This window comes from Corvus brachyrhynchos, unplaced genomic scaffold, assembly GCF_000691975.1.
Source record: "Corvus brachyrhynchos isolate BGI_N302 unplaced genomic scaffold, ASM69197v1 scaffold53, whole genome shotgun sequence".
Taxonomy (NCBI): Eukaryota; Metazoa; Chordata; class Aves; order Passeriformes; family Corvidae; genus Corvus; species Corvus brachyrhynchos.
This window is the reverse complement of record NW_008237681.1, coordinates 2,647,743-2,662,523: the sequence shown is the minus strand read 5'-3', so window position 1 is coordinate 2,662,523 and position 14,781 is coordinate 2,647,743. Positions and strand designations below refer to the sequence as shown.

At 40.7% G+C, this 14,781-nt stretch overlaps 1 protein-coding gene across 12 annotated transcripts in view; it reads left to right on the top strand.

Moving 5' to 3' along the window:
* Nucleotides 1-14,781, top strand: part of RARB (retinoic acid receptor beta) — a 324,550-nt gene that overhangs the window by 230,879 nt on the left and 78,890 nt on the right. The window contains exon 1 of one of the 12 annotated variants that reach the window (XM_017732116.1): nt 29-1,125. The exons of 9 other annotated variants lie outside the window; for them this stretch is intronic. In XM_017732116.1, the coding sequence (XP_017587605.1) occupies nt 969-1,125 (157 nt within the window). In that variant the 5' untranslated portion in view covers nt 29-968. Of the gene's footprint in view, nt 1-28; nt 1,126-14,781 lie in introns of those variants that run through there. 2 more of the 12 variants (XM_008631977.2, XM_008631980.2) reach the window with 2 other exon arrangements.

Sequence of the window (14,781 nt, the reverse complement as noted above, 5' to 3'; positions counted from 1 at the left end):
AGGAATGTGTATGTGTGAGGGAGGGAGGGAGGGGGGCACAGAACTTCCAGCAAATTGAGCTGGAATTTTCAAAATCTCCGTTCCCTACAACCGCGGAAAACACTGCTGTTTTGCTTCCCACCCCCTTCCCCTCCTCCTCGTTGTTGTGGGGTTTTTTTTTGTTTTCTGGTTTGTTGGTTTTTTTGGGTTTTTGGGGTTTTTTTTTTGTTTTTTTTTTGTTTTTTTAAATTACTTTATTATTTTGGATCTTTTTGTAAGTTGCGCTCCCCGTCCGCACCCGCCCGCTCGGCGGCCGCGGGGCGACTCCGGCAGGGCTGGGGCTCGCCTTTGCCTGCCCGCCCGCCTGCCTGGCTTTTTTGCAGGGGTGCTGGGAGTTGTGAAGGCGTGTGAGAATCCTGGGAGCTGGTGATGTCAGACCGCTTGGGTCATTTGAAGGTTAGCAGCCTGGGAAGGGTTCACGGAAAGTTCACTCGCATATATTAGGCAATTCAATCTTTCATTCCCTGTGACACAAGTAGTAGGAAGTGAGCTGTTCAGAGGCAGAAGCATCTATTCACGGCCGAGGGGGATCCCGAGCCTCCACCGGAGCTGTTTTATCCCGGGGAGGTGGGCGATTGGCACGGCGTGGGACGCGGCACACACCCGGCAAGCGCCCCAGGAGCTGGACTGACTCTCAAGAAATTTTTGGGGGAAATTGATGGTAGTTAAAACTTGGAATGTTGCTCGCATCCCCCCATCTTGCTGGATTGGCTGGGCAGCCTGGAAAATGGTAAATGATCATTTGGATCAATTACAGGCTTTTAGCTGTGTTGTCTGTCATAATTCATGATTCTGGTCTGGGAAAAAGACCAACAGCCTACGTGCCAAAAAAGGGGCAGAGTTTGATGGAGTTGGGTGTACTTTTATGTGCCATTTTCCTCCACACCTAGAGGAAAGCACTTTTGCAGGCATTCTGTGCAGGGGGAATCATGTTTGACTGTATGGACGTTCTAGCAGTGAGCCCTGCTCAGATGCTGGATTTCTACACTGCGAGTCCGTCTTCCTGCATGCTCCAGGAGAAGGCTCTCAAAGCATGCTTCAGTGGATTGGCACAAACAGAGTGGCAACACCGGCACAGTGCTCAATGTAGGTCCCAACTGTTATTTTTCCACTTTAAAGCAATTACTATTATTATAGTTATTATTGTTGTTGTTGTTACTTAATTTATGTATTTACTTGCATGTTTTTAAAAAAGAAAGCCTGGTAATTAAGCACAGAGGTAATGAGGGGTGGGGTGAGTTTTTGTGCAAAATGTGGTTTGCAAGCTTTTTTTTTTCCTTTTGGCAAGAAAGGAAAAAGGAAAGAAGCACCGGACTTCTTTCTGTTTATCCCTTCTCATGTGGCATATTGATCCTAACAACAGTTGTGGATCCAAACAGAAACACATAAAATCGTAATGTAGTACAGCATAAACTTGCAAAACTTCAACCAGGGAAGGATGAATTTACATAACATCTCTCTGTCAGCTTTTTTTTTTCCCCCTCCTTAATCTAATTTTGTAGCACATTTGATAATCAGGAGGCATGTTGTCTTAAAGTGCATTTTAGCAGAGCAGCCAAGAAATTAAAATGTTGGTCTCTACAGCTCTTGCAAAGATGTGGAATTGCAATGGGTAGGTGCCATTCCAAAAATCAGACAGTAGTTATAAGTTTCCGAAGAAAAGGCAATATTTCTTTGTACTGACCTTGCTGCCACCTTTCTTCTTCACTTTGTTGCTCTAAGAAGTTGCTGTTTTGCTAGAAAACTACTTACTGTGAACACCCTTTGAGTTTAACCATCAATTATTTCTATACCTTGAGATTCAGACAGCGATGCACTGTTAACAGAGGAGTGAGAGTTAGTGGTAGGACACTTCTGAAAATGTGTTACTATGTTATAGGGTCTTGATTTGTTGCTGAAATATATAGATGATAAACAATAGCAGTATTTTAACACTCCAGTTTCAAGTTTGAGAAATGACAAAAAGTGCCAGAAAACATCACCTTATACTATGCTTAAAAGCTTGCAGGATGCTTCACTGCTCTGACGGTGATTTAGATAAATGACTTGGCTATCTATCAAAATGTTTTTAGCACGCTCTCGGGCACTTCAGTACACCATTAACTGTATAATGCTGTTGCAAATTTCTGTTTTGTGGTATGTTAAAAAGTTAACTAGGAATTAGAAGAGTTCTCCCTTCGACATTTCAAAGGGGTGGAGTGGGTAATTGAAAAATAAATTTAACAGTGTTTGCTGAAATAGTGTGTTTCACTCGGAAAGTTTTCAGACACCATATGACATTTGTGTGGGTTGAGTAATGAAAACAGAATTGTAAAAATCAGTGACTACCAGCCTACAACACTGCAAATGTTTTGATGTCTTTACAGTTAAAAGGAGACTGTGAAGTTCAGCATGGGATATTTATTTTCTTCGCACTGTTTTCAAAATGCTTCAAACAAAATATGAAACAGAGCTTTTACTTCAAAATAGTGTTACTAGCTATGGGAGAGCTTCAGTTAGCAAAAACAAAAATCCAAACCAGATGTTTTACTAAAAATGTGTTTTCCTCCTTTCATGGCTTAAACTTAAGTATAACTTCAGTGGTGATATTGCGGAAACTTGGAATTAAATAAACTTTCCTGAAGTAGGAACCATATATACTGTCATTAAAAGCTTACACTCACAAAATATTCTTTAAATAACTTCTGGCTTTAAAATGTCCTGCTCTTTCTCTTGTATGTTGTTAATACCTAGAAGCAGGATTCTTAAAAACAAAATATATGGTGTTTGTTCTTGGGCAAGTTAAACACAGGATTACCCTTATCAGAATGGAATGAGTGGTAAATATGTCATTTGCCTAGGGCCTGTGATAAGAGACAAATGTTGATAACAGGGAAGTTTAGCTAATCAAAGAAACTCATATTAACAAGAGTAAATAAAAATACAGGATAATGCGTTCAGGAATCCAGTCTTGTAACTTTGTAAGCAGTAGGATTAATCTTCACTGCATGGGAATTTAAAATCGGGCCGAAACCTGAATCATAATACAGTGGCTGTAATTTGAACTGTGAAAGTTAATGGCATAGAAATGTGGAAAAACAATTTAGTTAGAGTCCAAATTAAGATTTCTGTTTGAAATATTAAAGCAAATTTTGTTTTCAGTTTTGAAGAAACTGTAAGCAGTTTATGCATGAGTAAATATATAAATGGATTATGAAATACTAGAATTCTCTTAAAGTGTAAGATTTTTATCTTGCATTTCATGAAAATATGCCAGAACCAGAATTTTTGTATTCCAGAGAGCTTTTAATAGTTTAAGGGTTGCTCCAGTGCTTATAAATACAAGGACAACAATGTTTAATTCTAACTCCAGCATTTCCTGATTCTCCATTTTTAAGAGGACCTCTGTGACTTAATGTAATGTAATAATAATCAAATTTTGTAATTGTTAGAAGCGTGATAGTAGGGTTTTTTTGGTCTAATTTGTTGTTTTATTTTTGGCTCTGCAGAAGAAAGCAGTACACCTGCAGCCATTGCCTTAGGCCTTAGAAATATTGCTTTGATAGAGACGTGATTGTAGAGTAAAAGGTAAATGGTTGTTGAGGGAATAGTACATGGATAGTGCGAACTCAGAGCAGGCCAGTAACAATCCCAGACAGCATCAGGGTTTCAGCTGAAATGCTGGCAAAATTGGCCATTGCAGGGTTTCGGGCAGAATGCTGTAGGTCTCCAACTTCAGCACATCTTCCCTACGTTAATCCTGTTACAATTCACTAAGCTAGTGCACTCCTGCAGCATCATGGATTTTCTAGTCCACGAGGGTCTGCAAAGTAAAAATAGAGGATAAGACGCAACCCAAACATGACCTTAACTTGTGTGGTATTTTTTCCTCTCCCCTGTGGGAGGAAAAACCTGCCCTGGGTTTGCAACGCAACTGTTAGCCACTGCGTATTGCGCGGTGTGTTACAAGAACGCAAAAAACCCCCCTGATTTTGCACTCATATGAGTTTATGTTTTATGTGATTCTAGTTATATTGTTGTCGATTTAAAATGGAATTATTTGTTTGCAAAGAAAATTGTGGAGTCAGAAACGGGACTAGAACCAACGGCACTTTTAATTGTAATTCGTTCTCGCTTCTTTTGTCATAAGATAAAAATCAGGTTGGTATAATCAAATTAGACAAGGATAGTTCTTAAGAGGACAAAAGAGTTAAGATTGCAAGAATGAGTAATTTATAGTTTCTTAAGTAAGAATATTCTGCTTCCTCGTAGTGCAGTGGTAACAGATACTGAGAGAAAACCAGTAACTTTTGGTGAAACATGAGCTAACTAAATACTGCGGAAGTGGGAACAGGACAGGTCCTGAGAGAGGAGCTGCAAAGAATGGAGATCTGACCTTGGAAAAGCCTACTAAAAAGTCTTCATTAGTCTTCATTAATTAAACAGGCAAAAACCCAAATGAGCAGGCCCAAAACAAGAGTAAGTTTGTTTGGCATTATGTAGTGTTTCAGCTAATTATATCAAGTAGATGACTACTGCCTACTGCATTTCCTTAGGGTCAGAAGCATAAAACATTTGGTGAAGGCAAAACTTACGGACATGGCAGCAGAACACACTGGGCTGTTGAGGCTTGTGTAGCATACAGTTCTAATTTCAGTTTGATAGGAAGTGCTTGCCTAGAGAGGAGCTAGCAGGTATTAACTTTCAGAAAGTTCATGAAGATGAGGCTCCAGAAAGCATGCGTTTTCCTTCAAAATTCTGGATTATTGCAATGTTTGGGTCAGGTTCCCATTCCCTGCAAGCACTGGAAACATCTGTGTTCAACAAAAAAAAAAGCTCAATACTTTATTTTCTTTCATCTTTCTGAATTAAAAACCAAACATTTTGAAGTGAAGGACTTGTAATCTGCATTCCCAAGTATCAAATTGCTGCAGGTGTGTTTGCTAGTGCCCAGAAGGCAAGATCCGTTTGAACCAGGTTATTTTCTTTAAAGTTCATTTATAAACTTTACAGCTAAATCGCTAGGACTGGCTTGCTTAGGGATGGAGTCTTTGTTTAAATTTTTATACATCTAGCTTAATGCTCTGAAATATGTGATGAAAAAATGTTTGTTTCTGATCCACTTCATTAAAAAAAAAATTGCTTGGGGATATTTTTCTTCCAAAATAAAGGGGAAAACTATTCTCTAGGTATACTGTGATGCAGTTAGTCTGATTCGACTGCTGGCACAAGAAAACTCTAATGGACATGCACCACTGTCAGAAACTCCTGCAGACAAAAATGATGAGAGGCGTTCGCTGGTGAAGTCAGGGTGGGAGAAGCTTGGAGGAAAAGCAATGTATCTTTGGGTGACTCCCTGCTTGCCTAATGAGTCTGTGCAGCAAAGGTGCAACTTGTCAGAACAAAGCCAGGCTGCTGAGGCGATGCCTTGAAGAGGGCTACGGTGCAGTTAAGGAGTTGAAAGAGGGAGATAGTGTTTCAGACAGCGAAGTTAGTCATCCTCACATCCAGTTAAATCCCTACTTAGTGCTGAGCGGGTTTTGTTAACCATGCGTGCGTCACGCCGGCCCCGCAGCCCGGCCAAGCCGAGGGGCTTTGCTCGGGGGCGCCCGGAGAGCGAGGCGCCCTGCTCGGCGGATTACGGCCCCACCTCCCCGAAACACGCCAAGTGACTGGTTTTGCTCAGGTCTAATTTATATACCGCCCTTTACGCGGCCGATGAAGTGCGGCTGTGTTACACAGCCAGCATTTAGATTTGGGAGCGGGGCTGTGAAAGGGACATTGTGCTCGGAAGGACTGCTGTCTGCCGCGGTCGGCCACGCTATGCCCCGTCCTATTGAGACCTCAAAAGCAGAGCACAGCTGTGATGAGTTTCCATATCTGTTTGGCCGTGGGGACCGGCCCTGGTATGCGTGCGAGCCGGGGGGGAACATCCCTCTCCCCTCAGAGTTTCTGCCTGGGGGGCTGGCAGCAGCTTCTGAGCAGTGAATTTACAGGGGCGGGCGGCCGGGGCCAAATTAGTTGTGGTTTCAGAGGGCTTTCCAGAGCTTTGCTAGGCTGTAGCACGCAGCCCCGTGAGGAAGGATATCAGTTGATGTATAAAATGGCCAAGGAACTTCGGTAAATAGACTTTACCCTTCAAATCCAGAGGTCCTGGCAGCGGCTGTGCGGGAGGGTGGGGTTGTACTTTTCCCCTTCCTGTACTTGGACACTTTTGATTATCCAGACTTTCTGGGGCTGAGCAGGGCTGCCTAATAACAAAGCCTGCATAATATAATTGCCTAAATAGGCCTATTGTCCTTTTCAAGTCACTGTGCTGTGAAATCTTTCAACTTTTTGCTGAAAATGTTGAATCTAACATTGAGATGGCTTAGTGGCTGCAGTGAGGAGGGGATCCTTTACCCTCATTTCTCATTGCTGAGTGGTTAAGAAGCTGATTATATTCCTGCCCCCTATTGATGTTTACTCCTTTTGGGAGGCAAATATTTTAGCCCCTTCTGGCAGGGTAAACTGCCAAAAGTAATAGGCCTGGAAATACAAAGCTATGATTGATTTTGACCTTTGCTCATGTGCATGAAGTCTGTCCCCATGCACTGTGACCCATGCCACTTCTTGGTGAAACCCAAGCCCTTTCAAACCAAATGGAACCACGAAAATACAAGCCGCAAAATGCTCAAAACTATTCTAAAGTAACAGAATAATAATTTTCTCTGTGCTTCAGGAAAAAGTACAGACAGGAGGGTAACAAAACTGGATTTTCTAGCAGGCAAACCAGGGGTAATGTCTCACTGCTGCCGCCTTTTTATGAGAACCATATTCCAGGTGTAAAAGGAACAAACTGATATAATGTAGAAATGATTCTATGCAGTTTTTTGGTCACAGTAATCTTACCTGTTCCTCCTAATTGTAAGCTGTAAAGAACTTGAATCCAAAACCATGGATTTCAAACTGTCTTTTAAAAAATAATCTAAGGTCTGGGATTTCATTAATTTGTCATTGCGTGAGCAAATGTGTTTCAAAAGTTTAAATGTCAGAAACAGTAGCCTAAAGTTAGCATCCTAAATCCGCATTTCATGGCTTCATTTCCAAATATGTTGAGCATCTAGGAGCTCCCTCAGTACTTTTTAAACCAGGCCATATATTTGAATGATCAAATACTATTTAAAACCTTCATTTAATATTAAAAATGTTTACAGGACTGTTCCACTTCCCCCAAACTACATGAAAAAGTAATTCAGTGACAGTGGTCACAACATCCACAGTGAAAATAGAGACACTTAGATGACAAAAAAAATATTACTCCCTTTCCATAAATTTACAAATCAGCTGAGTTTTTTCGTTGTATTTTGTCTGACTCACAGGTTTCTCCCGATTCTCTGTTTGCTTCTCTGCAATAAAGCCTGCTCAGCAGATATTAATTGTGGTATAGACTTTAATAGCTAGATTATCTTCTTCATATACTCACTCATCATTTGCAGCTGCTCAGGATTGCTTTCCCAGTGGCAGCAAATTAATATGACTTTGGTCACTGCATTTTGCTTATTTGAGGGGGGAGGGAGGAGGGGAAATCTAGCTTTCTTCAGCTCATTTTAGTAATCTGAATAGGAGCGTAGAACTTGCATCATGTGACAGGGCAGCTCACCAGCATGGGGTCCCTGTGTGAGAACCTCCCTTGTACATGACAATCTGATAAGGATATCATGTGGTTTAGAAACACATTCCCACAATGTTCACTGCTTTGTCCCTTTATTTGGGAGTGGGCAGGAAAAAAACTTTTAACAAACTAGTGCTAGCCCTTATATAACTGACCCCACTTTCTTTTAGTGTTCTGTTTGAGCCTTGCAGCTTCTTCAAATACTTTTGTTAAGAGAGATGGAAATATAATCCAGCAAGTCTGTGTTAAAGAATCCTAGACACAAAGTATATAATATACCTTCTGTTCCCCTTGGACAAGGTGATTTTTCTTTCCCCTGCTTATACCATATATAAACTGAATATTATAAAACTATGCAAGTTAAATATACACATGCAGGCAACACTTGTATAGGTTTAATAGGTGAAGCTTGAATGAGTATTTATAAATTCTCAGAGCGCTCTGGATCTTCACCACTAAGGACATGAAGTCCATCCATAGTTTGGAAGGATTTCCGTTTTATGCACTTTCAGTGACTTACATTTTACCCTCTAAGTGCGTCCCCTAAGAAAAAAAGCAGAGAAATGTCTCACAACAAAAAGGTTTTTTAGCACCGCTTAGTTTCTTTTAATGGTTTGGAGGCTGACTTTCCATTGAACCATAATATTTTTCTCTAGGCTCACATTGTATTTTTAGCAAGGATCTTTGAACAATAAAATGACAAATTAAGGATGTCTTTGTCTTTTACAGCCTTATCTAGTGAAGCACTTAAATGCACTCAACCCTCCACCCTTGATTTTAATAGGAGTTTCAGACACAGAATGGTTGTATGAGTGAGCCTTTAGTGTATTTATGTACCAGTACTTTTAGGAAATACCAGTAGAAGTTCATGTCACTGTGCTGGATGTTCAGCACAATGAACATCCAACATCTCTTCTTAAAAGAAAGAAGGATCATTCTTCTCGTAAAGACGTGTAGCAGAGGTGTGGAACAATTAAACAGGTTGACCAGTGTTGCACCAGCTGGAGACAAAAAACACGGTTTGATTTAACACAGATTTCCTTCAGTGGGTGCTTTGGTTATAGAAAGCCATTTGTGCCTGTAAGATAGTAACAGTGGAAGAAATGGTTCAATTACCCCCTCCCCAAAACCAAACCAAAACAACCTCTCCCCCCAAAAAAACCCCAAAACAAATCAAAAGAAAACCAACCAAAAATAAAACCCCACCTCACCAAAACAGTTAAAGAACTCAAAAAGTCTCTTGAATCCTGCAATTTAATTTTTTAAAAAATCTGAATGCAGCGTGAGGTAATTCCTGAAGTGGCCACTAAACCACTCTGGTGGTCCTCTCTGCCAAACTGGCTGATGACGCAGCAGCGCATCATACAGAGGCGTGTATCTCATCTACGAGACTTCCTTCATCTTCCAGTCTTGTACCAGAATCACTCCTCTGCCAGCTGGTGACTGATCCAGGAGGATTTCTAGGTTCTTGCATGATAAGTGAATGTAACAGCGTCTGAGTTAAGTGTTTCACTTGTTCATAAATACCAGTCTGGGACAGAGATGTTCAGGAACATGCAGCTGTGCCCTGGCTTTTGGGGGTCTCAGAGCCTCCAGAACTATTGCTCAGGGACTGGCTGTGGACAGAACCCAGGGCAGAAAACAGGCTCCTCTGCCACTTTAATTCCTCATCTTCTACTCAAAAACTCACAAGACGACCAGGGTTGCCTGTCTTTCCAAGACTGAACATTCACTCGCACATGAAGAAAAAGGAGTTGGAAAACTGTGTCACAGTGCCATCTGGCGATACCTGACACCCAGACCTCCCCTGGGCAAGGGCTGTGGATCTGCAGGCAGGTACTTCCCCCAGGAACTTGGTTTAGGCACAGGGAAATGCCTGTGCCCCCCAAAGCTTGACTCTCTCTGGGCATTTTGCACTCCTCTCTGTGTTACTCTAGTTAAGAGATCCTAACTTCTCCACAAACTTTCCCTCCTTCACAGAGATCCACCCTCACTGACCCACCAGCCTGTGGTTTTTGGCTTAGGGCACAAGTCAAAGGACTGGCTGAAATGTCACACATGGGTGAACATTTTTATTACTAAGATCAGGTCCTGAGCTTGGGGGCTCTTTCTTTGGTTTTAAGCCATTGTTCATACTAGTGCCTTTCAACTTGTGGTCTGAGGAGGTTTTTCCTTTTCCCCCTCATCTTGCAGAGTAATCCTTTGCATTGCTTTGTTGTTTGAGTTTCCTCTTCTCATTCAGTTGATGAAGAAATTTTATTAGTTACTGGATGGGGGTATATGTCAAATCCTGCTTAGAGGTTAGCAGGAAAGTCTTGGACTTTCTAAAAATCCTTCTGATTTCACTCCACACTTTGAACACGAAAGTGTAAAATGCAGAACAAATGGCAAATCACCTATGTCTTTCAGTGTCTTTGATCAGGGGAGCTAACAGGGGAAGCTACTTTTCCCAAGTCTTCATCCCCCAGTGAACCTCTGCCTTCCTCTCTCCATTTGGAGAATGTTCCATTTGAACATTCCAGCTATGTTTTTCTAGTTGCACATATAGTCACATGCTATGCAGGTTAGGTATGTGAACTACTCATCTTTCTATGCTTTGCACGTATTGCCACATTCACTTCTCTGAGACCACACCAAGAAGGACCCATTATCTCCCTGAAGTTTTGAAAAGAGGCCTTCAGCTGCCTGCAAGAAGTCAGAGCTGACTCATATCCTTCTGTGGTTTTTTTTTTTTTCTCTTCCTTATCCAAATCCTTTCCTTTCTCTGTGTTTTGGAGAAGTCCTGAAAGACTTTTGTGGTTAAAGCACGAGCTATGTGTTAGGAAGCACTGCCTGTCTGGAGGGAGTTTGGGAAAATAGCTGTTCCCTTCTCCCTGAAATGGAGTCCTTTATGAACACTGCAGTTGTTCACAGGGGCTATTTTCACCTTCACCAAAATGTGGAAGCAGAGCTCAGTTACAGCACGGTACACTGGCACTGCCCAGTAGTACTGTGTTTGTTACGGTTTTGCTAACTTGAATTTCTGTGCAGAACAAGAAAATACTGACGAAAAGAGGTTAGGAAGGAATGACGCAATTAAATGAGATTAAATCAGAGCATTGGTTTCCTTGGAACACATATTTGGCTTTTTATCAACAGTCTTTTCCCCATTTTTCAAATAAACACATATTTTCACATGATAACTCTATTTGAAATATTAATCCTTCCAGGGCTGCGTTACCTTTGTTTCTTCTTCAAAGTCCATTACTATGAAAAGGTTGCTGTTCCTTAGGCTGTTTCAGCTTCAAAAGAATTTTAGGGCCTGGTCTATTGGAAAGCTTGGGGGTATAATTAGTGAAAATGGAAATAGATGGAAGAGAAATTTAGTTCCTGATGTTTTAATTTAGTGTGGTACTGCCATGTGTTGTTGAAGAGGATTCTTAAAGGCAAACATAATTATTTCATTATGGTCTTCAGAATGCTTTCTTTGGTCTTAATGACAAGAAGCTGCATAAGGAGTCATACATTTTAATTAGACCTTCTTATATTTACATCAGATAAATAACAAATAACTGATGAAAAACAAGTCTTCTGAATGGATGATTTCACACAGAGCTCTGGTTACAGTTTAATGATAACACATTTCTCTTGTTTTGCATTTTAATTATGTAGCATTACTACTTTATCAGAGATCTCAAATACGGTTATTTCCATCCATTTCATTAGATTCACAACTTCTTTATATGAATCTGAAGATAAAAGGTATTTTTCAACATATATACCTGAAAATTAGTTTCCAGCTTTATTAATTTCATTTTGAATTAATTTCTTACATTTCGATACTTTTTTTTTTTTTGTGATAATCTCCAGTAAAGCTAGTGGGAAGAGGAGTCAGACCTTTTCCTGTGTCTTCAATTATCTACATAAGAGCAAGTCCTGCCATGGTTAAAAACCCAAAGGTCAAGAAGTATGAAATTGTAGGGCTTGTAGTGGAATTTTCTAAGGAAAACTTGGGTCCATCTTTCTCACCAGTATAGTTGAAAGTTTCATTCATTTGAAAATGCTACCAATACCTTTTTATAATTGTGTGTATACTTCTGTGTGCATTTAAAATAATTTTATTTTTAATGAAATTTTCTTTACCCCGTGTATCGGACGCTGCAATACCAGGAGAAATTATTTTAGAGTTTTGCTGCTTGGAAGATTCTTCCATGTTAGCAAGCTCTCCAGCCTTTCATTTTTGTAACAAAACATATTTCATATGATTAATTCCTCAGAGTATAACAAACGCTAATTGTTGTTATTGATTTTAAATTTTGCAACCATTACATGTAACCCAGATGAGTGGCAGATAAAGAGTAATAATCCATGGAGTTCTGAAGTGTTTCATGTTTGTCTGTAGTACTTTAAGTGATCAATAGTAACTGCCCCATTGAAACTAACTGCTGTATCAAATAACAGTAAATCAAATGAATGTGCTTACAGATTATTTATTGAAAGCTCTAATTGTTCACTGGGGCCCTGCTTATCTCAGGAAACAATAGAAGGCAGTGATCAGGCAAACTGGTTTGCAAATGCCGGGGGTGCCATGAAACAGCAGGGTCTCCCTGTTCCTGGGTGGTATGAGAGCTTTCCAGAATGTGCCCCTGTCCCACTGGGATTGTTTGGTTCCAGGGTAAGGTGGTCAGAGGTGAATTTTCTCAGAGAGCATCCCTTGAGCTCACAGGTTACACTTTTTGAAAATTACTGTTTTTATAGGTTGTCACCTTTGGGTGGCAAACTTGTGTCTGGTGGGTAAAGTGTGGGAAAAGAACTAAGAAGATTTCCCAAAGTTTCTGACAGGTCCATGTAATGAAAAACAAAACAGGATCAGACCTTAGGAGAGGAAGTAATAAAAAGCATACTAAACTTACTCTGTGGAAAGCTTGCCTAGTTTATGTTACAGTTTGGGGCAACTCTATGCAGCTGTGCAGTTGTCAGACTTGTGCAAATACTAAGAAATTAAAAACAATGATTTCTGACCAACAACCTTCCACTGCTGATTTTACTAATTCCTTAAAATGGCTGCTTTGCCTTGTCACAGTGACTCAGTGAAATATTAGTGCCGCAGGTTGGAGGTTTACTGGACCTTCAAGTGAAATGGGTAGTCTTACAGACACTTTCACAGCTATCTACATTTTTCTAATAGCCGTGGTGTGTTGGCAATAATACTTTGCTCTGTCTTCAGAATCCTCTGGGTATCGGCAGAGGCACTAAAAGAGTCCTTGAGAAAGTTTGGGAAGATGGCATTGAATGAGCTGTGGCAACTGGAAAAGCATTTGTAAAACTTAGCTTGATTTCTCTAGAAAATAATAGCTCAAATCTCTCAAACATGGCAGGAAAAGGGGCTTTTCCCCCCTAAAAAAGAGCAAGTTTTATGAAACATAATTATATGCATAGTGTAAGTGCATACTCATAATATAGACATTTTAAAATTATTAAGCACAGTAACCAGAGATCTTCTGGATTTTAACCTCATAGGGGAAAAATAACTTCACTTTTTTGGAGCATGTTTTGCCTTAAAGTTCTTGGGACATCAGCTACTAGGACTGAATGTTGCTTTTTCAGTTCTTTGCAAACAGAGTACTTTCTTTTTGTCACATTCTGTATAAGATATGGCTGATATTTTTCCTGTTTCCAAGGCTGGGATATTGTGGTCAGTTGTGAGTAGCTTATCTGGGAAAAAAAAGTCACTGTTGAAGGTAGGTATTGAATAAGAAAGACCACATGACTAGGAAATACTGTTAGTACATATGTGTTTTCTTGAAGTACAGTGTGTGCATATTTTTTTTCTCTTTCAAGTGAGAATGGTAATGATAGACAACATACAGATAAAATTATGAGCATTCCTCACTCCAAGGGTTTAATGGGAAAATCTACTTCAGGTAGAGAATAGGAAAACAGAATATTGGAAAATGTGCCCTCCAGTCACGGTACTCATCTTGTCTCCAGGCTCTTGTGAATGTCTTATTTTATTGGTCTTAGATCTTCTAGGCAGAGTGTGGAAGTGTGCTCTGAGCTACAGTCAAGAGCACTTCTACTGGTTGGCTCTGGGACACCGTGCTCTTTCCCATATTTCAGCTTTTGCTGGGCCTGCTGTGAGAGGGGCAGAGGGATGTTTGTCATGTTAACCTCACTGATGGAAAGTTAAAAGGGAAAAAAAACCAAACCAGAACAAAATATTTTATAAACTCAATGTCAGGGTGTTGTGAATTACAAGGAAAGGAAATTTGGTAGTGTCTTAGTTTTCATGTTACCTTCCCCACTGTGTTACCATTTTTTTGTCTGGCAGGTATTCAATTCAAAAACATTTAAATTCTGCTCGTGCGAGCATTACAGCTTGGTAAACTTCATATTTTATTTGCTCTCTCCAAAGATAGCGACAAAGTTCTTAAATATTCCGTAAACTGGAATTACTTACATTAGCATCAGAAATGTTGGGGTGAGCTGCTCTTAGTACTGCACTGTCCTAGTCTGGCATGCTGAGGGGATAAAGGAGAGCAGAGTATGTCCCTGTTTTTGGTCTCAGATGTTGCAAATGCACGTGTGCTGTAGGATGCCAGAAAGGTTAAGTTTTGGTCTGACTGTCCTTCTATTTGCAGATAAGCTCAAGTGATGAAAGCCATGTTTTTCCTGTTATTGTGTCATGTCTACATGGAAATAATGGATTGTTTTAATTATACCCCCACAGTTGCAACAGAGCAACAACATGGATGCAGTTAGGCTAGTGTAGGGATTTCTTAACACTTAATTAGAAAGTGTGCTGCGTGGATGTAAAACATACATATACAAGCAGAGATAGCCCAGAGGTTCACTGCAGTGATGCTGGGGCATGGGAGATGTGTACTGGAATATCCGCCAGGTTTGAGAAGCTACCTTTGCTTCTCCCAGCCTACACACTGCCGTGTCCTCTTGCAGGAGGCTGCTGCTGAACAGCAGCAGGAAACTCATGGCTCCATTTCATGGCCTGAGCCTTGCCAGCTTCAGCAAATGGCCCTGGGTTGGAGGGGCATGGCTGGGAGGCTGGAAGTGTGCTCTCTTCCCCTCCCCACTCTGCCAGAGTGTTGGTGACCTCTGGGAAGGGCCAAAGG